Source organism: Glycine soja, chromosome 10, assembly GCF_004193775.1.
Source record: "Glycine soja cultivar W05 chromosome 10, ASM419377v2, whole genome shotgun sequence".
Taxonomy (NCBI): domain Eukaryota; kingdom Viridiplantae; phylum Streptophyta; class Magnoliopsida; order Fabales; family Fabaceae; genus Glycine; species Glycine soja.
The window spans coordinates 35049693-35075160 of NC_041011.1; the positions used below are offsets into that span (position 1 = coordinate 35049693).

Below are 25468 nucleotides of genomic sequence, written 5' to 3' on the forward strand. Positions count from 1 at the left end.
ACCTACGGATATATTTTTACCTACAGTCAAATTTAACTATCACTATAGGTAACATCTACTATTTCAAATGTGTAGGTAAAAGATATTAATTTATACCTATAATCTCTAACTCTAGGTAAAAGTCAATTTACTTGTACCTACGGTCTTCTGTAGGTAAATGTCATATAATAATAATAAAACTAGTTCCTAATTACATTCTTTTTTTATTATAATTTTTAATTAAATATACATGAGATTAATTAAATTTGAAAAGTTACAACAACCTGCTACATACAATTAAAATTTTGTTAGCCTAATTTGAAAAGGGACAAGGCATCTTGATTTCTTTCCTTGTATCACAAAAATTCCCCACACTCTCGAGAGGGGGAAAAGCAAAGAATAAGAGGAGGAAACCAGCATTTGACTGAAAATGACCCATACCAAAACCAATCTGAAATCAATAGAGGACAAAGAATTACATGGCATTCTTTCATGTACTTGTTTTGATATCTCTATGAGTCAGGATAACAAAAACAAAAGACTCTAACAACAAGAGTCCCTTGATGACTCAATAGTAAAGCAAAAGAGCCCAGTAGTATTAAATGTTGCATGTGCAGCAATTAATTTGGAATCTTGTTTTAACTAGCTGTTTCTTCCATCATAAGCTTGGCATGCTCCTACCTTTTTCTCTCAGAAGCAACAAATTATAGCAACTCCATGAAGCCTGTTTCACAACAAGAAAGATATTTGTTCTTAGCTTTTAGTTTTACTAGATATGGCATACTTCAAAGGGCTACGTGACAACTATAATTAAGATGACCCTAAAGCCAAATTGATTGTTTTTTCTGTTGAAAGTTCAAAAAGATTACTTTATCTAGCATACTTCTGCATAACTAATTAATTACATCAACTTATAATTAATTAGAAATTGCTGAAGGGCTACATTTTATGAAGTTAATATGCAGATGAGAATAATTAAAACCTGGGAAGGACATGGAATGGTCAAACAGAATGAGTATGCAACAATAATAGCCAAACATTCACATGAAAATAAGGTTGCTGCTTCACATTTTTCCCACCCTCATTCCAATTGTAAAATACTCTTGCTTTAGCATAGGTCTTTCAAGTATGTATTTAATAAGTATATATCACCCAATAACATATACGAGAAAACAAACCTCAAAAAAGAAAAATGGGACGTGTAAATTTAACAATATATTATCACAAGCTGGTCCAGTTAATCAATAATTCATTTAGGTGATCCCATCCAGAAAAGATCAATTAGATGACCCAATTATATATTTATAGTGGGGACACAAACTGAATAATCATGTGGTTGATGCTGCCATCATCTTTTCCTTGACCGTGAGAGCCTAAAGAAGGGTCCAATTGCGCGAGGGCTTTCCAAATCATCATTCAAGTAAAAGGAACAAGACTGAAGCATAAATTATAACATTCAACTGCTATTAAAATAACATAATGATGATATATTCTATATATCTATATATATATATATATATATATATATATATAGTTAAAATATAGTACTATATTTCAACTCACCTCTAGCTAAGATTGTTTGTAGTTTGATGATCTTTACTGGTAGAATCATTTGTAGGTACCTAAATTAAAAGAATGTTTTTTCTTTGTAAAGTATCATATCATAGTTAAATCGTTGAATAAGTAGAATTATAAATTCATACCTCTTGATCAATAGCTTCTAAAACTTGATTAATTTGTGGATCTTCTGCAAATCATACTTTAAGCACAGCTACAAGGTTTCCAAGCAAATTCTCCAACTTTTGAATTCTATTGTTTGTATAAGAGCTTTGAGATGAACTTGCTTGATGTGGAAGCTTGCCAAGACAACGCACACGTCCTCTTTTTTCAGGTCCTTTGACTTTTGAATATATATCATTTGTCCAATCAGTAGAATCTTGGGTGCTTTGTAAATTTTGCGAACTCTCTGCTTCAACCATTTTATTTTTTAGTTCATCCTACATAAATACACCTTATAAATTATTATCATACATCAATATCCTGAATACTTCAATATCACTAAACAAAACTCATCTCCACATTAGTTACTCCCCCTCACCCCATAACCTTCTATTAGAAAATTGAGCAAAACAAAGAAAAAGTATTGAAATAAAAATTAAAATTCTTACAATTACAATAACAGCCTTTTCAGTAACAATGCTTCCATCTTTTCGAGTTCGAGTATCAATATAAATTTTTGCCCTAGAAGGTTGCACTCCCTTAGCCTTTGTAGTCTAACATTAGTTAAAAAAATCAATCATCCTATTTGTATTAAGAAATTTAATAATAAAAAATATAAAAAAAGGCAAACCATCTCATGAATCCGTCTTGGAAGATTATTGGTTCCCATGCAATGCAAGTCCTCATATTTTGAGCGGCTCCTTTTGTTGATGTTGCTTATTTTCTATAACCAACAAATATAAAAAGTCAATAATCAAAATAAACATATAATATATAATTGTTATGTTAGCAAAAGGTTGGTGACATTGTCATATAAGGCAATGTGAACAAAACACTTCTCTTTTTCCATGGTGACCAATCCCCAACTCCATGATATTCCATCTATCTCAAAGAAAAAGCTCCACTAGGTAGATCAGGTGGAGCTCTAAACTCCTGGGTTCCATCAAAATCTCTTTTATTGTATCTCCACTTATGATCGGGCTCTAACCAACGACGATGACACATATAGCAAAACTTTCTACCATAACGCAACCACTTTGAGCCAATCTCAAAACCACAACATGGACAAGCATATTGGCCTCTAGTGCTCCAGCCAGACAAATTTGCATAAGCAGGAAAATCATTAATAGTCCACATAATTGCAGCACACATTTGGAATGACTCTTTTTTACATGCATCAAATGTTTTTACCCCAATTTCCCATAATTCCTTTAATTCTTCCACAAGAGGCTGCATATAAACATCAAGGTTCATACCTGGACCTTTTGGACCAGGAATAAGCAATGAAAGTATAAAATTAGGTTGCTTCATACACATCCATGGAGGAAGATTGTACGGAATCAAGATAACAGGCCAAGTGCTATGGGAAATTGCCATAGTTTTGAAAGGATTAAAGCCATCAGTAGCCAAACCTAGTCGAACATTACGAGCATCACAAGCAAAATCAGGATACTGACAATCAAAATTCTTCCAAGCAAATGAATCAGCTGGATGCCTCAGGAGTTCATCTTTAGTTTGACCAACCTCATGCCATATCATAGAACAAGCTATTTTTGGTGATACAAAAAGTCTTTGCAATCTAGGTATAAGAGGGAACCAACGAAGAATCTTTGCTGGTATCTTTTTTCTACATTCAACATCATCAGAGTTATATTTCCATCTTGACAAATTGCATTTAGGGCAAATTTCAGCATCACCCAAATCCTTCCTATACAATATGCATTCATTGGGACAAACATGAATTTTTTCATAAGATAGACCCAACCCTGAAATAATCTTCTTTGTATCATAAAATGATTTGGGCAAAGTATTTTCCTCTGGTAATGCATCACTTAACAGCTCTAACAACATCGAAAAACTTTTATCAGTCCACCCATTTAGACACTTTAAGTGATACAAATGTACAAGGAATGACAATTTTGTAAACTTCTTACAACCTTTATAAAGACTTTGCTCTGCCTCCCTTAACATCTGATAGAACTTATCTGAATTATTATTGTCTTCAGATTGTTGAACACTCGGTCCATTCATAAATTCTCTAGAATCTCCATCCTCCATATTTATATCTGTGTCATTACTCTCATTAGTTGCATGCATTGTGAATAACCAATGTATCCATGTCATGATCAAACTCCCCTTCCACTTGGGATGTATCTAAAGAACTAGATGGGCCAACTTGTTCACCATGAAAGATCCAAGTAACATATCCTTTTAGAAATCCATTATTAATAATGTGCTCATAAACATTCATCCGAGAGTGCCACTTGCAATTGACACATTTGGTACAAGGGCATAAAATTTTTCCATCCTTTGACGATTTTGCAAATGCAAAATCTAGAAAATTTAAAACTCCTCTAATATACTTCTCTTTATTAAGAGAATTGTAGTCTATCCAACTCTTATCCATTTGATAAAATAAACTGAAAAAGTAGAATAAAATAGACATAATAAATTAGTGCTTAATATAACTAAAATATCCAGGTATAAGTCAATCACAACCGTGTTAGCAACTATAAAATTAATAATGTTAGCAGTGAAAAGGACAAATTATTTTAATTGACTAGCTGGAAACAAAATATGAAAAATAAAACACAAGAATACAAGCATAACATATATATGTTAACAAGATTAATTTAATGACAATTAAAAAAACCTAACAAGATTAATTTAATGACAATTAAAAAAACCTAACATGATGACAAGTAATTTTGAAGAACCAAATTGAGAGTACTAATTCTGCATTAATGAACCAAAACAATAACTTTGACTCTTGTGAGAATTTTAACTAATAACTAAATGTCTAATGCACTGGAAGCCTACAACCACCAATATATTAGCAGTTGAATCAAGTTGCTAGAATACCATTGATCACCACAGGCATTGGAACAAAACTTGAATAGTTTAGAAAGAACAGTTCAAAACCATCATGATATCTAAGGCACAACTTTACCCCTATAATTTAAAATTGACACATTTGACACATTTGAGCGCCACTTGCAATTGAAAGTAGCGTTGACTGTTCTACATCATTAAATAGTGTATTTATTAAATATTATGTATGGTTTCCTAACACGTGATAATCTATTTTTATGCAACTCTTGTTATTGGCGGTTAATACTTAATACAAATACAAACAAGTCTATGGGTACTTTCTTGTTCCTTTTTAATTTTTGAATGTGTCATTGATATCATTAGCACTCCACCGTATTAATGGCAATACTTTTGATGTTGGGTGACTATTCATCCAATAGAAATCAAGTAAATTACACAGCCAGTCCTCATTGGGCTCATCATATTGATGTTGGGTGACTATTCAACCCACACGCATGCAGGGTGACGCCACGTAACTCCAACTCTTCAACATGAGTATTTCTCTTTTCAACACTATGTATATTTATTTTTACCTTTTAAGAATAAGCTAAATTAATTTCACAAAAATTTCAAAATAAATTCAAGTTTTTAAATATTGTTATTGGATAGGTGTTAGTTCCTTTTTTCTGTTATAAATTCAAGCCTTACTCTCTTGTTTATTAAATATCATGAATGTATGAGTATATTTAAATTTAGGTAAAATTTAAAAATATAAATTAGGAAAATGTTTAATATAAATTAGTTTTAAAAAACATCTCTGTTTTGGTTCCCAACAAGTCAAAGTCTTCTTCAGCTTTGTGGCGAAAACAAACACAAAGGGGATTCAAATTCAAGTTCTGATTCCTTTGTGAGTGCCTTAAACAAGTTTAGGTTTGGTTTGGCATCATAAAATAGCATGATAACTCTTTCACTTTCTGTTCTTCTCCTACAAATTTTGGATGTATTTATCTCAATAAATATTTTAAAGGTAAAATCATATTTTTTCTTAAACAATCTAACTTGAAGTTGCTAATGTAATAATTTTTTATAGTTCATAAATAAGAGACTAACTCATATAGTTTCATTACTGCTCAAGTAAATATTAAAATACGTACTAAATTCATATTACTCTCCATTTTATTTCTAGAAATATACTAATTGTTCGGTTTTATTTTATGCCAATGATAATGTGCACTGTTTTAGTGTGTTCCTTGCAGGTTTTTTAATTATAATTTCTAATTTGATGAACACACATCATTTAGTTGACTGGATCTATTTACGTAGTTAGGGGTAGAGTTATTTAAAATTACGTTTTTATATTTAGGTTGAATTGTTCTAAAATTTTATACTTTTATATCTTAATTTAATTTTAACATATGTTGTTATTTGACTAATGTTGTTGTGCAGGGTAATAAATTCTATGATTAAGAGGGTCTAGAGTGACAACAACTTTTTACCAGCATATGTTCAGTGCAAATTCTCATAACCAGAAAGTCATAACCAGGCAATACTCACATGAATTGGATTGAATCATATGATTCACATCAAACACCAATGAAATCCAGAAAATGTAGGGTAACATAGAATGCTTATAATGTCTTATGAAACAAAATAAAGCATAAAGCACATTCTTATATGAATGCAGAGACTGGATTTTGTTAGAACGCAACATACATGGCTTGGAGGAATATGCTTGCCACTTAGAAGATCCAAAAGAACAGTTCCATAACTGTAGATCACACTCTCTGGGATTATCCTGCCTGCAGGTGTTGTTATTTGTTAAGTATCATATTATCATTAATTATAGTTGGCAAAACTTCTAATAAGACAGTTCTGAAACAATCAATGGAATATCAGGTAAAACAATGTCGCCAATGAACCCAACAAACATTTTATTCTTTTTAGACTAACACATTGAGAAAATCAAAATTCTGCTCTACTATTAAGTATATATGAACAAAATAAGCCACACCATCAAATGTATATAAATCCATGTCTATCATTGGGACTTGTAGTAGCAGTTGCAGGGCTTCTAATTTGGCTTTCATGAGCTTAACTCAAATACTACCTATATATTACATTTTCATATCACTGCACTGCATTAAATTCAAAATGGTGCTTGAATTTTTAGAGATTTACCGGAACCTCCAAGAAGATTTGGTGAAATTGTATACCCCTGCACTGCATTAACTTGCCTGCCACATACGTTTAGGTAAAAAATACTACCTAAACAAGTATTTTTTATTCAGAAGGTGATTGGAAATTTGGAATCAATGAATTTTATATCCCTCCTAAATTCGTACCAAACAATTAAATTATAAAAAAAGGAATCCAAATATATGTTAGTTGACTAGAATTAATAGAGTGTAGATAAAAGATATGAAGCAACAAAATGGAGGGTGTGGGTGTATATAATAATAAGATTATAATATGGTTTTAGCACCTAATTTGGGCTGGGTGGGGAAAGTAGAATGTGGCTTACAGCTTGGCACATCGAATTATTCTTATTAATCAATCACATGGACTAGCCAAGACAAAGGGACAAGCTAATCAGACTAAACAGAAATGGAAATTCATTTCACCACCATTTTTGTCTGCATCTTTGATATTTGGCAAGTTCCTCACCGCTTCTAAGAATCTCACATAGATACATAGTGCTTTACTCAACAGAGCATAATACTACTGCAATGGGAACCTTTTCTCCTCTTCAATTAACCCGAAATAGTTTAATAATGTGTTGCAAAGTGGATACCAAAACCCTAAACTAGAAATAACAAGGGAAAACTAGTTTACCATACATACACGCGAATCACTAAAACTCCCTTCCAAAAAAAGTGAAACGAAACCATGGCTTCACACGTGGTATTCTATTCCACACCAGTCCTTTCCAGAAAGCACAATGCCATAAATATAAACACAAATTGCCGGCCAACATAAAAATAAAGGTGCTTAACCCAAACAAGTTTTCCCTCAATTCACTCCAACCAAACACTACTCAATGTGATTCTGATTCCTAACAACATGATTTTCAACTGAAGAATTAAAATTAAAACTCACAACGATTCGGTCTCCAATGCTGAAATCTTTCTGCTCGCTCAGAAGAAACCCGAGAATTAACTGGGAAAACGGGAAGAAGAAGAAAAAAGCGCAGTTAGGTTAGAGCAAAATAAAATTGAAAGCAAAAAAAGCGAATGGTAGAAGAAGATACTCGGGAACGGGAGATTGGGAAGAGAGACTCACGGTCACAGTAGTAGGAATGAGGAATGAAGATTGAGAATTGAACCCTAACTAAGATGAAATCTACACTTACGATATTGAAAACTAGTGCCGGTGATGTGCGAGCCTCTCCTCCCAAACCCTGCTCCTTTACTTTCTTCTTTTTAAAAAAATATTTCAATTTTAATAAGATTAGGTTGAATAAAATATTTCAAGTTTTTAAAAAAATTATTAACTAAAAAGTTTGCTTAATTTTTTATAAGGAAAATTTTTTTTTGTAATGAGTGTTTTAAAAATATTATTTGAAATAGTATTTTTTAAAATGTTAACTTATAACTTTTTATGTTTTTTTACCCTTAATAATTTATTAGTTATTCTTATTTAATAAATTATGATTTTATAATTTAATAAATTAATTTTTTAGTTTTTAATTAACTTTGAAGTTAATTTTATTCTAGGTAACTTATGTTTAAAGTTCCAAATGTATAACTTTTATATTATTATAATTTTTAAACTATCATTTGAGGTTATACCTACACCAACCAATGGTAGGTATAAGACTTTTTGAGGTTATACCTACACCAATCAATCATAGGTATAAGTTTTATGAAGTTTTATCTACACTTTCCTTTTGTAGGTGGTAATTCTTGAGTTTTACCTACACTAATCAATCGTAGGCCCAAGTTTTTTTGGAGTTTTACCTACACAATGTAGTTGTAGGTAGAAGTCTTTTTTTAATTTTAATGGATTTGCCTACACCAAATAATGGTTGGTACAAATGGTTGTGTTTTACCTACATTAGTCAAGTGTAGGCAGAAATATTTTTTAGATTTACCTACACTAATTCATGTCTGTGGGAAAAGGCGTGTGTAGACATAGGTCATTTTTCTTGTAGTGAGGGATTAACCTTATGAGAAAGCAAGAGGTTTACTCTTTGAGAGGACCTCTCATCCTAAACTTAAAAGATAGGACATTAGATTTGGGAAATTGGTATAGAAAGAGAAATCTACGCACATATTGCCTAATATGAACATGAGTTTTGGGATGCAGATGCATGCAACCTTCATCTTGAAATGCTAGTAATGCAAAAGGTTTTGAATCACGAAAATTATGTAATTCTCATAACATTCTTTCCTATTTTTGTGAATTTGATTTTGATTTGATTTTTTTGCTTTTTTTTTTCTTTTTGTGGAAAACACAAACTGGCTGTCTTTTTTCTGAAAGACGTGATAACTCATGAGACCTCATCCTATCTTTTTGTAAATTTCTTCGGGGACTCCCTTAGAGTGTATGTTTTGTTTGATTTAGTCACTTGACAATTTTGGAGTGACGACAATGGAGCTGTTTGACATTTAATCAATCAACCGAAATATTGATCCTAGGGTTTTCCCCTTTGTTTTTAAAAACTTTGATTATTCTGCACAACAAGAAAACATAAGGCTTTGGGATTGATCATGTGCCCCATTGAAGGATGGCAATGGATTGTCACACTTTGGTATGTGACCAAGTGAAACTTTCCCGATTTAAGATCGTAGAGTCATGCCAAGGGTCTGTTGATCCCGCTGAAACTTGATGAAATAGGCTAATCCTGAAAGAATTTATACAACAAAGGCCAGCCTTGGATTCAAAAGGAATCCTAAGGAGTCTGCATGAGTGACTAACATCAAATGTACCCTACTATCACAATTGTCTTTAGGCATTTTCCATGAGCTCCTGGTCAAATGAGTTTTCTTCTCAAATGTGCAAGTGTGAAACCTCGAGGATTTTTTTTTTATTTTTTTATTTTTTTTCAACAATCACAAGTGTGTGCGGGTTTCATTCCAGAATCCCAACTTAAAAGCAAAATTAGTCATTCCTTGACCCACATGGGCTTTATTGGGCTTGTAACTTGGTCCGGGGTAAGAGGGCTATGAAAAAAAGGATTAGAGAGGCTTAAAGAGTGTTTGAGGGTTATATTGAGTAAGAACCTTGAGAGTCTTGTTTGTACTTTCATTCCTTTCAACTCTTGGGTCTGGCTCTACTCCTTTTGTCTTATACATTAATCCTTATTGCACTTTTGTGCCTTCCTTGTAAAATCGGGAGATCTTTTGTCTCTCTTTTTCTTCGCTCGCCTTTGGCGGATTTTATTTTCTTTTTCCTTTCATTGTTGCCCAACTTCCTGCATGTGTTGTTTGCATTGCTCTTCCCGCCGAATTAGCGGTGGTTCCTACTCAGGGTTCCTTTTTTGTTTTTGTTGTTTTTAGAAAACAAATATGCTTTGGCTCGGAGGGGGTAGCAAGGGATAAATTAATGTTTGGGATGTTGAAACACGACCATGTGTCATTTCAAATCTTGACTAGATACTTTTATAGTTTGGATTTTGGGACAAAACCTTTGATAAACACACTCCTGATTGTTTTTTCCTCTTTTTTTTTTATTATTAACCCTAATTTTTGCCTAGGCCGCCCTTTCAGGTTTTCGACCTACCGAGTGAGAACTTCTTATCTGCCCCTAGGTTTGCTTGAGACTCATGCACGATGCCTCTCATTGCCCTAGTGTAGGGCTATGCAGGTTCTCAAAATCAATTTTCAAGGACGAGAAATATTTAAAGGATCTTCAATTAACAGATTAAGCTGAACGATTCTTGTTCTTGACAACTCACTTTTCTCTAAAAAAGAAACCTTTTAAGAATGAGGTAACATGAATGCCTGTACTTTTTATTTTGATTTGAAACACAGTCAATCAAACATTTTTTCTTCTTTTTTAGTTTACTCGTCGTTTACGACACCCCCACCAAACATATAGAGTGAGCAATTTCTGATTGAACAGACCTGGAGATCAACTCAGCAGTGCAGGTCACTTGAGCAAACAAACCAACGGCGTACATTCACATTCCAGTGAAAGTTAAATAAGCAAATGTAGTTGTGAGAGAATGAGAGACAAGGACATCAAATTTATCCATATTATTAGCATTGTGACTGTTGTTTACAGTAATGGCATAAACTTGAAAATCCTAATAAGTCATTGGAGACATCTAACAACAACCTTCAAATTGCCCCACACATAGTGTCACTTGACAATGTCAGAATTCACAAACAATTGTCCTCCTTGAATTTTAGCCAGCCTACATCAATTAGACTTTGCACCTTATGTTTCAGGGTCATACAATGCTTGATGGAATGCCCCGGAACTCCTCCATGATAAGCACATGTTGCATTCGAGTTGTATCCTCGGGAAAATGGAGGTTGAGGAACCTTTGTTGGGATTATGGCTATCATTGCATTATTGAGTAGATCTGGGAGTACGTTAGCATACGACACCAGAATTGGGGTGAAATCTACAGGCTTCTTTTTTGGAAAATTCCTTCCCTGGTTGGTGTTTTGATTAGTATTAGGGGTGGTGTTTGGTCTTGGATATGCAGCAGGCGGGTTTTGTGGCTGATTTAGGGGTGGCCTTTGTAGATGATTGGGTGTTCTTGGCTGATAGGGTGGTGGGTAATGAGAAGGGATGATATTGGCTGAGTATTGATACTGTTGAGCTGGTGAGAAATTTGGCCATGTAGGAACGATAGTCATAGCATGGGTTCCTCCCTCATTCTTATTCTCTTCATTTTGCCTAGGCTTCCTATTCATCAAAGTAGAATAATCAAATTTGCCTCTTCTTAGACCCACTTCGATCCTTTTCACCGGTGAAAACTAAATCGGCAAAGCTTGAAGGCATATAACCCACCATCTTCTCATAGTAGAACACCGGTAACGTGTCTATTATCATTGTTATCATCTCACTCTCCATCATTGGGGGCGCTACTTGAGTTTCCAGATCCTTCCATCCTTGGGCGTATTCTTTGAAAGATTCATGCTCCTTTTTACATATGTTATGTAGCTGCATTCTATCCAGAGCCATATCAAAATTGTACTAATAATTCCTAATGAAGGCAACCATTAGGTCCTTCTAAGAATGGACTCGGGAAGGTTCTAGATTAGTATACCAAATGACGACTGCCCCAGTAAGACTTTCCTGGAAGAAATGCATCAATAATTTTCATCTTTCGCGTATGCCCCCATTTTCCTGCAGTACATCTTTAGGTGATTCTTGGGACAAGTATTCCCATTGTACTTATCGAAATCCGGCACCTTGAACTTTGGAGGGATGACAACATCAGGCACTAGGCACAACTCTGTTATGTCAGCAAAGTATAATCTTTGCCTTCTTCAATGACCCTCAGCCTTTCCTCTATATGATCAAATTTTCCCCTTTCCATCATAGTAGGAGGGACATTTCCCACCGCAAAATGCAAGGGTTGTGGTTGTGGGGGAAACTGAGGGCCCCCCAAAGTGTTTGGCAGGGGTACACCACCAATTGCTTGCCCTTCAGTGGCATATCCGAGGTAAGGTTCGAAGTCAGCTAGATTGTGGTCTCGAGGTGCTTCATGTGTCTCTCCCATGGGTTGAGAGACATGTGCATGATCAGATTGGGGTTGTTGGCTCTCAATGGGTATGGGTGCGGAGTTATCGATGTTCTCATCGGGAGCATGTGCAACATTGGGTGGTGTATAGTTCAGAGGCAAACCGTATGGTGGGAAGGAATGCTTGTTCTGAACTTGCACGAAATGGGGGTTGCCTATACTTCCTAATGCTTTGCCTCCCTACCCTACCATATTCGAGACTCGACGATTTACATGGTTGAGGCCGGATGGGTGAGTCGGGTCTACCTCAGCGGCGGTACTTGCGGCAATGACTGCAGTTGTGTTGACCTCCATCATTTTTCTCATACTCATCATGGCTTCTATCATTGTGGTCATTTGTTCTTTCATGGCCTCTATGTCAGCCTTCATCTGCTCTTGCACCTCCTCTATGTCGGTAAGGGCGCCATAAAGCGCGTTCTTTCCTTATGATTACAATGATTACATTCTGATTTCAAGGAAAGAATACAGTGAGCAATGCATTCAAATGTGAAAAGAAAAATTGGCATGGATGTATGTGAATGATATATTGTTGAAGTATTGCAAGTTTTACACAGGACATTCAGCAGAACATAGGGTCGAATCAATTCAGATTTTCATTAAAACAACATCGTTCGTTACATCTTGTAATAGTCAAAGTGAAACTTGAAATAAAACATGGACAACAGCAGTCCCTAATTTTGTAAATTATTTAGCTCAGTCATGTGTTAGCAGTAGCCAAAGAAGCTATGTAAACTCAATCCATCTTTTGCCCTAACTTTTACAAGCTGGTTACTTCCATACTCAACCTTAACTTGATGAAAACCTTTTCTTAAAAGTGTGTGCTTGGTTCGACCCCATAATCCAAGGAATAAAAATTTTGATTGTCAATACTTCGACAACATATCATAGAGATGAATGATTTGGGCATACTTATGCTATGCATGACAAATGTAATTATGAAATCAACATAAGACGCCCGAAGAACCATCATTTGCTAGTTAACCATGCATTAGGTACCATGTTCACATGATTTTCAATAATTTTTTTCAAGAGAAATGGGTGTATAATCCCAACGTGGTTTGTTTATAGCTATCATCATGGTACCCAACGCATGTAACTAAGAATGTGGTGTAAACTTCCATGCTTCACTGTGACTTTCTTTTTTTCTTTTTTTTTTGTTTTTTTTTTGCATAGGAAAATGCAAGGAACATGCATAAGTGAACATAACATGCCAATGATGAAAATAGAATGTATGCAATTGGTAGAACAAAAGCATGCTAAATGAAGATGTATGATAATGTAATGACTTATGCAAATGCAATGCATGAATATGATAAATGATAAATGCAAGAATGATATGTCCATTACAATGCCATGAAGAGATGCATGATGCGATCAAGGAACAAGCCAAAGTGAGTTTGCTATGTGCCCCCCTAATTTAGGAACCTAATGGAAAAGATCCAGTTCCCTTCTAGTGACAACTCTCAAGGGTAGTTTCATGTAACTTTACTAGGTTCTTGAGATATCATCCTCTTAGGTAATACATTGTGGCGATAGGGACTATCAGTGACAATGCATTACTAAAAGAGGAAAACTCTAGATGAAGCTTCATTGTTATTAAGCGAGTCGGAGACCCAACATGACCACAGATTGACCTCCACTCCCATAGCTCACATAGACCCGGGTATAGTGTAGAAGCAAGTTTCATGATGATGAATCAAGTTGATTCAAGAAGTTTTGATAATGACAAAGATGTTGATAAAAAGCCCAAAGAATGATTTCAAGAATAAATCAAGAACAAATTCAAGAATCTAGAGAAGTTTGATTTCAAGATTCAAGAAAATATGAATTCAAGTTCCAAGAGAAGAAATCAAGAAAACTTCACAAGGGAAATATTGAAAAGATTTTTCAAAATACAAACATAGCACAATTTTGTTTTTTAAAAGAGTTTTCACAAAATTTTCTAAGTTACCAGAGTTTTTACTCTCTGGCAATTGATTATCAGTATCTTGTAATCGATTACCAGTGGCAAAGATTGATTTCAAAATGTTTTCAATTGAATTTGCAACGTTCCAATTAATTTCAAAATGGTGTAATCGATTACAAGATATTGGTAATCGATTACCGGTGCATCTGAACGTTGGAATTCAAATTCAATTGTTAAAAGTCACATCCTTTCATAAAATGCCTTATGTAATCGATTACAAGGATTTGGTAATCGATTACCAGTGACAAGTTTTGAAAAAAAATCAAAAGATGTAACTCTTCCAATGGTTTTCTAAAGGTTATAACTCTTCCAATGGTTTTCTTCACCAGACTTAAAGAGTCTATAAAAGCAAGACCTTGATTTGCATTTATATACAACTTACATGACTTACAACCTTTACAAAACAACTTTTCCACATATTCTTTTACAACCTTTGAATCTCTTTGAACATTCGCTTGAACTTCTTCTTCTTCTTCTTCCTTTGCAAAAAGCTTTCAAAATTTTTCTGGTTTTCCAAACCTTGAAAACAAAAGTGTGTTATTCATCTTTTTCTTTCTCTTCTCCCTTTGCCAAGGACTAACCGCCTGAATTCTTTTTGTGTCTCTCTTCTCCCTTTTCCAAAAGAAGGAAGGACTAACCGCCTGAATTCTTTTGTGTCTCCCTTCTCCCTTGTCAAAGAATTCAAAACAACACCGTCTGAGAATTCTTTTGATTCTTCCCTTTCCCATAAACAAATGATTTCAAAGGACTAACCGCCTGAGAATTCTTTTGTTTCCCCCTTCACAAAGTTTCGAAGGACTAACCGCCTGAGAACTTTGTCTTAACACATTGGAGGGTACATCCTTTGTGGTACAAGTAGAGGGTACATCTACTTGGGTTGTTGTGACTGAGAACAAGAGAGGGTACATCTCTTGTGTATCAGTTCTAGTGGAGGGTACATCCACTAGGTTGTTCAAGGAGAACAAGGGAGGGTACATCCCTTGTGGATCTTTGCTTGTAAAGGACTTTACAAGGTTGAAAAGAAATCTCAAGGATCGCAGGTCGCTTGGGGACTGGATGTAGGCACGGGTTGTTGCCGAACCAGTATAAAACTCTTGTGTTTGTCTTCTTCTTCCCTACACTCTTTAATTTCCGCTGTGCACTTTAATTATCGCTTTTACTTTTGGTTAAGTTTCTATTTTTGTTATTTACTTTCTTAACATTATAGTAAAAGCCTAAGAAGGGTAGATTTTTAATTAGTAAAGTTTCAGTAATAATTAATTCCACCCCCCCTTTCTTAATTATTTTGAGGCCACTTGATCCAGCAAGTGGTATCAGAGCAGGTATCTTGTAGAATGTTTAACCACTTCAAGATTCATGGCCTCTTCAAATTCTTTGTTTCCTGAAGGAAATTTTATCCATAGGCCACCTATCTTCAATGGTGAGGGTTACCACTATTGGAAAACCCGTATGCAGATTTTCATTGAAGCCATAGATTTAAACATTTGGGAAGCAATAGAAATAGGACCATACATACCCACTGTAGTAGATGTAAGCACTAGCACCACAACACAAAAACCTAGAGATAAGTGGACTGAAGAAGATAAAAGGAGAATCCAGTATGATCTTAAAGCCAAAAACATTATTACTTCAGCCCTAGGAATAGATGGGTATTTTAGAGTGTCAAACTACACAAATGCCAAGGAGATGTGGGATTCTCTCCAAATTACACATGAAGGAACCACTGATGTAAAAAGATCTAGAGTCAATACCCTTACACATGAATATGAATTGTTTAGGATGAATCCTAATGAAAACATCCATAGCATGCAGAAAAGATTTACACATATAGTCAACCATCTTGCCTCTTTAGGAAAAATCTTTCCTAATGAAGATTTAATTAATAAAGTTTTAAGATGCTTAAGTAAGGAATGACAGCCCCAGGTAACTTCTATTTCTGAAAGTAAAGATCTTTCCTCTATGTCTCTTGCTACTTTGTTAGGAAAATTGTAGGAACATGAGATGGAACTCCAACGTCTTAATCAGAATGAAGAAACTGACAAAAAGAAAAGAAGTATAGCACTTAAAGCCTTTTCATCAATGCAAGAAGAAAATGAAGTAGATGAATCAGAAGATGAAGAAGACTTCTCACTCTTTGTAAAGAAGTTTCAAAAATTTTTCAAGAAGAGAAGAATCGAAAGGCGTCAGAACTTCAACAATGGAAGAAGATCTCAAGAAGACTCTCAAGTTCTTAGATGCTACAAATGCAACCAACTTGGCCACATCAAAGCAAATTGTCCTTCAAATGAAGAATGGCCTGAGAAAAAAGATAAGAAAAGGTATGATGAAAGAAGGACCAAGAAAGCCTACATTGCATGGGATGACAATGACTCATCCGACGGTTCAAAGAAGGAGATCAACCTTCTAACCAAGGACTATGAGAGTGATGAGAATATCTCTCAAGAAGATTAAACAAAAAGTAAAAGTATGACTTCCATCTTTGAAGATCTAGACATTTCTATCATGAAAAAGGTAACATCAAAACCATTCTCTTTTTAAAATTTATTTTAGTTGAAATTTTCCTTTCAATTAATTTGATTATGATGACTAACAAATTTTTATTTGTTTGTCTTGATTGATTGAAATTGTGAGTATGTGGTAAAATGTTCTTGATTGAGTTATTTTTTCTTTCTCAAAGCATGAAGTCTCCTTTTAAATATTTTGATAATATTTATGATCTTTATTCTTCAATACTTGTGTTGATTATTGTGATATAATTGAATATATATATGTTCCCTTTAAATAATTATGCATGATTTTGAATATGATATGTGAATTACTTGATTAAGATTCATTCATAAAGTATTTTTTGATATATATTTTCTTTAAGAAAGTATTTTGATATTCATTCAAGTCCATTTTCCCTCAAAAGTCAGTCAGCATTTAGTTTTGGCTAAAATGCTCTCTGGTAATCGATTACCACATTAGTGTAATCGATTACAGGCAGTTAAGATGGGTGTAATCGATTACCAAATACTGTAATCGATTACAACACGTCCCTGCCCCTATATATTCAAAATCAGAAATCTGCAACTTCTCACTTTTTTTGAAAACCATCATTCCCAATTCTTCCTTCTGCCATATCTCACTCATTTCTTGTCCAAATCACTCCCCACAAAGCCCAAACTTCATCTTTTTTCATTCTCTTTCATTTGAACTGATTAAAATTTCAAATAAACTCTTCAAATGGCAGAACCATCAAAGAAGCGAAAGGGTTCTTCGAGTCAAAGCCAACGACATTCCGAGACTCAGGAAATGCAGATTCCTTCCTCCATTTCCTCTTCCTCATTGTTCTCATCCGAAGAACAACGGATACGGTACACAAATCTTTTCTCTTTCGGTTCCATTATTGATCCAAAATTCATTGACATGGATTTCTTTTCCAATGAGATTTTTGAATGCATTCAGGCATTTGAAAACTCCAATCTCATTCCTTTCATGTCTTTAAAATTGCCTGTTTACACTGAATTAGTTAAAGCCTTCTATTCTAACTTAGAAATCCAAGAAGGCACTTTAATTTCTGAAGTCTATGGGATAAAAATGGTCATTGACCAATCCCTATTCTATGACTTGACCCAACTATCCAGTGAAGGTGTACCATTTGAAGGTACACTGAATGATGATTGGAAATTTGATTTCTCTGTTCATGATGCCCACCGGTTGGTTTGCACCAACCAAGCGGATATGACCGGAAGGCTTCTTGCCGGTTCATTGGCTTTTGAGAGTCGCATCCTTCATTATCTCATTGTGCGTATCTTGCTTCCAAGATCTTCAAACCTTGCACAGGTTTTTGAAGAAGATCTTATTGTCATGTGGGCTTTTCACACAGGCCGACAAATTGATTGGGTACACTTAGTCTGATATCGCATGCATAAGGCATTGCGATTAAATGCTCCATTGCCATATCCACACCTAGTCACTCTCTTCCTTCAACACTTTAACATCCCTCTTGATTCTGAACCTTATGTTCCAATCAAGAGATCCTTTCTAATAGGCGCTGCTGTGATTGCATCCTTTGGTTACCGAAAAGAGCATGATGGCTCTTGGGTGAAAAAGGGTGCTCAACCCATTGATGAAGAAGGACATTTACAAGGTGGAGAAGATTCCTCTATTCTTCAAAAGATTTTGGAAAGGTTCAATGGTCTTTAAACCTTTGTTGGTGAAAGGTTTGATACTTTGGAGTTACAAGTGGACATGCGATTCGAGGAGATGGAGTCAAGGATTACCAAGGTCGAAGAAGATGTCTCTTACATCCGTACAAGCTTTGATCTACCACCACCACCGCCACCATCATCTTCATCTTAGTTTTCTATTATGATTAATATTATTAGTACTTTGATTTCTAGCCGTGTATTCGGCTATATTATTATGACATTTGAACAATTTAGTATTTCTTTTATTTGCATAATATGACTGAACAATTATAAATTATGTTATATGACTATGTGGTTTTTATATATTTGAACTATTCATGTTTCTTGCTTCATGATTGGTTTAGATTTTTCGATGAATGTCTTGTGAATGATTAGTTATTTATGTATGTTTTATATTTGTTACGCACTTTGGCTTTTTGTTGATGCCAAAGGGGGAGAGAAATAGGGATTAAATCAAGAATTCACATAAGTAATTAACTTAATTTCAAGTGAAGCTTAAACTAAAAAAAAAAAGGAGGAGCATATAGAGAATTAAGTGAGTGACGACTAGGAAAAAGTATGTGTATGTGTTTCTTGATTTCAGGGTTGTCATCATCAAAAAGGGGGAGATTGTAGAACCAAGTTTCATGATGATGAATCAAGTTGATTCAAGAAGTTTTGATAATGACAAAGATATTGACAAAAAGCCCAAAGAATGATTTCAAGAATAAATCAAGAACAAATTCAAGAATCAAGAGAAGTTTGATTTCAAGATTCAAGAAAAGATGAATTCAAGTTCCAAGAGAAGAAATCAAGAAAACTTCACAAGGGAAGTATTGAAAAGATTTTTTCAAAAAACAAACATAGCACAATTTTGTTTTTTAAAAGAGTTTTCACAAAATTTTCTAAGTTACCAGAGTTTTTACTCTCTGGTAATCGATTACCAGTATCCTGTAATCGATTACTAGTGGCAAAGACTGATTTCAAAAAGTTTTCAACTGAATTTGCAACGTTCCAATTGATTTCAAAATGGTGTAATCAATTACAAGATATTAGTAATCGATTACCAGTGCATCTGAACGTTGAAATTCAAATTCAATTGTGAAGAGTCACATCCTTTCATAAAATGCCTTGTGTAATCGATTACAAGGATTTGCTAATTGATTACTAGTGACAGGTTTTGAACAAAAATCAAAATATTTAACTCTTCCAATGGTTTTTCAGGTTTTCTAATGGTTATAACTCTTCCAATGGTTTTCTTGACCAGACTTGAAGAGTCTATAAAAGCAAGACCTTGATTTGCATTTTATATACAACTTACATGACTTACAATCTTTACAAAATAACTTTTCCACATATTCTTTTACAACCTTTGAATCTCTTTGAACATTCTCTTGAACTTCTTCTTCTTCTTCTTCCTTTGCAAAAAGCTTTCAAAAGTTTTTTGGTTTTCCAAACCTTGAAAACAAAAGTGTGCTATTCATCTTTTTCTTTCTCTTCTCCCTTTGCCAAAAAGAATTCGCCAAGGACTAACCACCTTAATTCTTTTTGTGTCTCTCTTCTCCCTTTTCCAAAAGAACGTAGGAATAACCGCCTGAATTCTTTTGTGTCTCCCATCTCCCTTGTCAAAGAATTCAAAATGAGACAATCTGAGAATTCTTTTGATTCTTCCCTTTCCCATAAACAAAATATTTCAAAGGACTAACCGCCTGAGAATTCTTTTGTTTCCCCCTTCACAAAGTTTCGAAGGACTAACCGCATGAGAACTTTGTCTTAACACATTGGAGGGTACATCCTTTGTGGTACAAGTAGAGGGTACATTTACTTGGGTTATTGTGACTGAGATAAAGAGAGGGTACATCTCTTGTGGATCAGTTCTAGTGGAGGGTACATCCACTAGGTTGTTCAAAGAGAACAAGGGAGGGTACATCCCTTGTGGATCTTTGCTTGTAAAGGACTTTACAAGGTTGAAAAGAAATCTCAAGGACCGCAGGTCGCTTGAGGACTGGATGTAGGCACGGGTTGTTGCCGAACCAGTATAAAACTCTTGTGTTTGTCTTCTTCTTCCCTACACTCTTTAATTTCCGCTGTGCACTTTAATTATCGCTTTTACTTTTGGTTAAGTTTCTATTTCTGTTATTTACTTTCTTAACATTATAGTAAAAGCCTAAGAAGGGTAGATTTTTAATTAGTGAAGTTTCAGTAATAATTAATTCAACTCCCCCTTCTTAATTAATCCAACATATAGGACATAATATCTCAATGTGTGTGCAAAGGTGTAGGTGCCATGTGTGCATATAACAAAAACATTTCTAACTACGAAAGTAATAGATAGACAGACACACACCAAACACAATAACATAGCAAAGTTTATACATAAATATGGACAAAACAAAAGATAAAAGAGAAGAGGGAGCATAAATAAAGAAGATGTCACGATAAAACATTGCACACTAATCGAAAGGCTTAACTCTCTAACAAATCCCCAACGGAGTCACCATCTGCCGCAACCTACAGTGCGACAAGAGGGCGAGGCAAAAAGAAAGGTGCGTCTTCTCATGAAGAAAACGCGTGGAGTCATCACCAACGTTTATTCGAGGAAAAAATTAGAAAAATCAAAAAAAGGTTTGCGTATTTTGAAAATAAGGGTTTGGGAGTTGTTTACACATGGGAAAGGTATTAGCACCCCACGCGCCCGTCACAAGGGACAACTGCCTTTGATCGAGTGTGCAAAACATGACTTCAAAATTATGTATTTTCCCTTTTTATATATTTTTTTTATTTTTTTGGGGTCGACAAAGGTGTTGCCCTTGCTCCTATGTATCCTCAAGTGCGATGAGGAATTCACACCTACGTAGTTCTTTAAGTCTGAAAGTTTGTGTGTTAAATTGATTTTATGTTTTTTGAAAGATTGATTTTAATTGCGAACTAAAGTCGTTTAAGGTATTGGACCTTGAAACGATGTTTTAAAACTTGAAAAGCGGAGAGAATCATTAAGGCGTTGGACCTTGAAACGATTTTTTGATTTTGAAAAGAGGAGAGAGTTGTTAAGGCATTGGACCTTGAAATGATCTTTTAAATTTGAAAAGCGGAGAGAATCATTAAGGAGTTGGACTTTGAAATGATCTCAAGTGATATTTGATAAAAAAAAAATAAGTTAGTTACGCATTGGTTTTATCTTGGTTTTGTTTATTAACTTTCAATCTTTTGAAACATAACTTTACAACACTTAGTGATCGTTAAGTTTGAACTTTACCAAGAAAACGAGATCACCGATGATAGGTGGAGGAAATTAACATGCACAAAAACAATAAGGGGGATTCCTAAGGGTGCATAAATCACATATAAATATCAAAAACAAAACTAACCGACGGTCACATGAAGAACACCGAACAAGGAACGATGTAGGGTTCGATCACGATCGTGATTCGGTAGCGCCTTGGCTTCATTTCCTCTTCTTTCTTCTTTTCTCTCAATTCTCTCAATATCCTTCAATGTTGAACCTTGGAACCTCTTCCTCATCCCCCTTCACGCCTATTTATAGCAAAAAATAACATGTAGTGGACCTGCAGCTTGCCCAGGGGAGCTAAGACTTAGCCATGAAGCGACTGGCTCACCCAGGCGAGCTGGTTACTTAACATGGAAGTATTTTGGTGGCCCAGGCGAGCTAGAGGCTAGCCTGGGCGAGCTAGGGTCCAGAAAATTCCCTAAAATGACCCTTTTGCCCCTCCCTTTTGGTATCTTTTGCACTCCTAATCAAAACGTTTGAACGATCTCTTATTTTGCACTGTAACTGGCATTCAACATCGTAAGCCGACTAGCAAGGATCAAAAGATTAATGAATGATAGTTCCTGGACGAAATTAGGGTATGACACACATCTATACGTTTGTACAACAGATAATTTGAAGTTTTAAAAAATAAGGCGCCCATTTCTTGCGAATTGTTGTTATGGTCTCCTTGTCTAACGACATGCCATCTGCAAACCACTACAAAATATAACAGATACAAATTAGTGACGTACATGTAAAATGAGAGACTGAACTGATGGTCGACTAATAATCGAACAAAACCACACAACAACATTGTTTCTAGGACACAGGACAACCAGCTGCCAATGGGCCCTGAATTTGAAAATATTTAGGTACATATTATGCAAACATTCGTTAATAAGCATTTCATAAATTTCACTTACTGGTTCAAGTAAGCTCCTAGGTAGACCTCTCGCTGGGATTCCTTGACTCATGTTTCAATGTAATGTTGACATTCAATACGTCTATCCTTCGCAGTGTGTATGGACTGAGGCTCATGAAATTCATACATCGAACCATGACCTAAGGTAGAACTCTACTCAACCATAAACCTATTTTGAGCATTTCAAATGGATATGAAAACATGAACGTATATAATAACAAATATAGAAAATTAATAGTCAATTATATGAAATTTACTTACTTCATCCATAATTGCAGTATAGCTATGTTCAAACATTGGTCACTAGATATTATTTCATTTACATCAGAATATGTTAAGAAGATGGATACAAGTTAATTTGGAATACCAAATTTAGTCTCATCCCACAAAAACTCAAGAGGCTTCTTGTAAATATCATACAAGCTCCTAATCAATTCCCTCAAGGGATCATCGACAGCAACATTATTTGACTTTTGAGCAAGTTCAACCTACTTTCTTTGTAGTAATATGTGAATCCTATATGCATGGTTAACGAAAACAATAACTTTTTATTATGTTAGTAAATCATTAATATCAATGTAAGATTTTGTTTTTATAATGTCAAACAAAATAAAAATTACCTCATGTGATACAAGTTTCACAAGATGTGTTGGCCATGCAATGAATGAGTCAAGGGCCTACCTCACATACTTAATTTTCTGACATTGGGTAAGGCACTTTGGCGTCACCGTCAAAAAAAATTTCAACACTGACCCTAATGACATCTTTTGCATAAGCCACACAATGTATGGTAGACCCCCTGTCGCAACCTACCCTTCGGCGGGAGGGCGACGCGTGACTCGCGGGATGCGTGTTCCACGAAAGGAATACGCGCGGAGTCGCCACCAACGTTTATTTGAGGAAAACGTCGGAAAAACCGGAAAAGACGCGATCTACGAACTTTTTAGTGAAAGGTTCGGGAGTTGTATTTACGCACGGGGAAGGTATTAGCACCCCACACGCCCGTCCCAAGGGACGGCAGCCTTTAATCGAATGTGCAAACATGACTTTGGTTTTTATGTTCCCTTTTATGTTCTTATATCCTTTATACCCTTTTTATATTTTTCTTTTTTTTGTGGTCGACAAGGGTGTTTCCCTTTGCTCCTACGTATTCCTCATTTTGGGATGAGAAAATCAGACCTACGTAGTTCTTTTGGAACAAAGTGTTTGGTTAAGTTGTTTTTGTCTTTTTTGCAAAATATGTTTTTATTGAACAAAAGGTCATTTAAGGTGTTGAACCATTAAACGGTCTTTCGATTTTGAAAGGGGAGAAACGTTAAGGCGTTGGACCATTAACGATCTCTTGTTTTTGAAAGGAGAGAAACGTTAAGGCATTGGACCATTAACGATCTCTTGGGGTGGTCGACAAAAGCGGGGCTTTTGCTCCTACGTATCCTCAATGAGGAACTCAGACCTACGTAGTTCTTTCTTATCAAGTGATTCTTTTTTACTTAAGTGGTGATCATTTTAAGGCGTTGGACCTTAAAAATGATCCATATTACTTAGTGAGGAATTGAAATGACGAACTTCAAAAGCCTATTTTTGTGGACGAGCTTGACTAGGCGAGTTGATTTTAGCCTTAGTTTCACTTTAGTTATTAATCAATTCGATTAAGAATGAGAAATCCCAAAGAGAAAACGTCCGATTGATTTTCCGCTTTATTTTACTAAAAGATGTCTTTTTGATTATTATATTATTTTTTACCTCTTTTTGATTTCCAACGTGGTTACGGCATGACCGAACGGTCGGAATTTATTTTAACCGAAGTTAATGGATAATACAATTCAAACGTTCGGTGGAAATTTATTTTATTTTTAAGTTAAGCGAGAAACGACTTAAGTAAAATGGCTTAAGCACGTCAACAGGGGGTATAAAAAGTAAACAAAACGAGAATAAAAATGCACGAAACACAATGTGGACCACTACGGGTACATAGAATGAATCGAAAAGCTTGGTTCGAGGTACTTACCCGTTGAAGATCGAAGAACGATGAAGAACGAATGAAGAACGTCGAAGAACGGTTCAAACCTTTGCGAGATTCCTCACGGAAAACGTTACGGAAACGTATCGGAAGCGCCTCGGCTTAGATTTTCTTCACGGAAACAATTTTTCCAAGCAAATTCGAAAGAGAGAGAAGTGCCTAAGGGGCTGGACCCCTTTCCTCTTCACTTCCTCCCCTATTTATAGCAAAATAGGGGAGGTGGTTGCCGCCCAGCTCGCCCAGGCGAGCTCAGCTCACCCAGGCGAGCAGGGTTGCTTCCTCCAGAAGCAACCGCCTTCTGGAGGAATCTTCTGGAGGGCCCAAATGGGCCTGGGTGCTATTTGCACCCCCATTTTTACTAAGTACACCCCCCTCTGCTTTTTTTGGTGATTCTTTTTTCGTAAAGTTACGGAAACTTACGAATTTCGTAACGATACTTGTTTTCTTTCCGTAATGTTACGGAACCTTGCGGATTACATAATCATCCCCTTTTTGACTTACGGAATGTTACGGAACCTCACTTAATTATGCAACGATGCTTCCATTCGATTTCCGGTGTGTCACGGAAACTTACGGATTGTGCATCAATATTTTTTTGGTTTTTCGGCATGTCCTGGAATTTCACAAATTGCCTAATGATGGGTGCCAAGCACCTCACGAGGACCAAAGAATGGTCGCACGTCATCGAGCAAAGGTCCCCGGACGAAATTAGGGTATGACAGTTGCCCCTCTTTACTTGTCTTTTATTGGAGATAAAAGGAAAGTAAAGATAAGACACTAATTTCGTTCCTCTCGATTTGGCGAGAGTCGCGGGGGACCATAAAATCTCCACATGCAAATGACTTGTTGTTCCCAAAATTTCACAAATTGCCTAATGATGGGTGCCAAGCACCTCACAAGGACCAAAGA

General features: G+C 35.4%; 1 protein-coding gene across 1 annotated transcript; it reads right to left on the bottom strand.

The window, feature by feature from the left end:
* Positions 1-490: 490 nt before the first annotated feature.
* LOC114371061 lies at positions 491-4215 on the bottom strand. The gene is made up of 5 exons (XM_028328466.1): positions 2330-4215; positions 2148-2252; positions 1683-1976; positions 1543-1601; positions 491-703 (listed from the first exon to the last, which is right to left on the bottom strand). Exon 1 carries the CDS (start codon positions 3820-3822, stop codon positions 2581-2583), a length of 1242 nt encoding a protein of 413 aa, XP_028184267.1. The 5' UTR covers positions 3823-4215; the 3' UTR covers positions 491-703; positions 1543-1601; positions 1683-1976; positions 2148-2252; positions 2330-2580.
* Positions 4216-25468: the final 21253 nt, after the last annotated feature.

Bases quoted from the DNA above. Each gene is read 5' to 3' on its own strand.
- LOC114371061 (XM_028328466.1), bottom strand. From the start codon at position 3,822: ATGACATGGATACATTGGTTATTCACAATGCATGCAACTAATGAGAGT.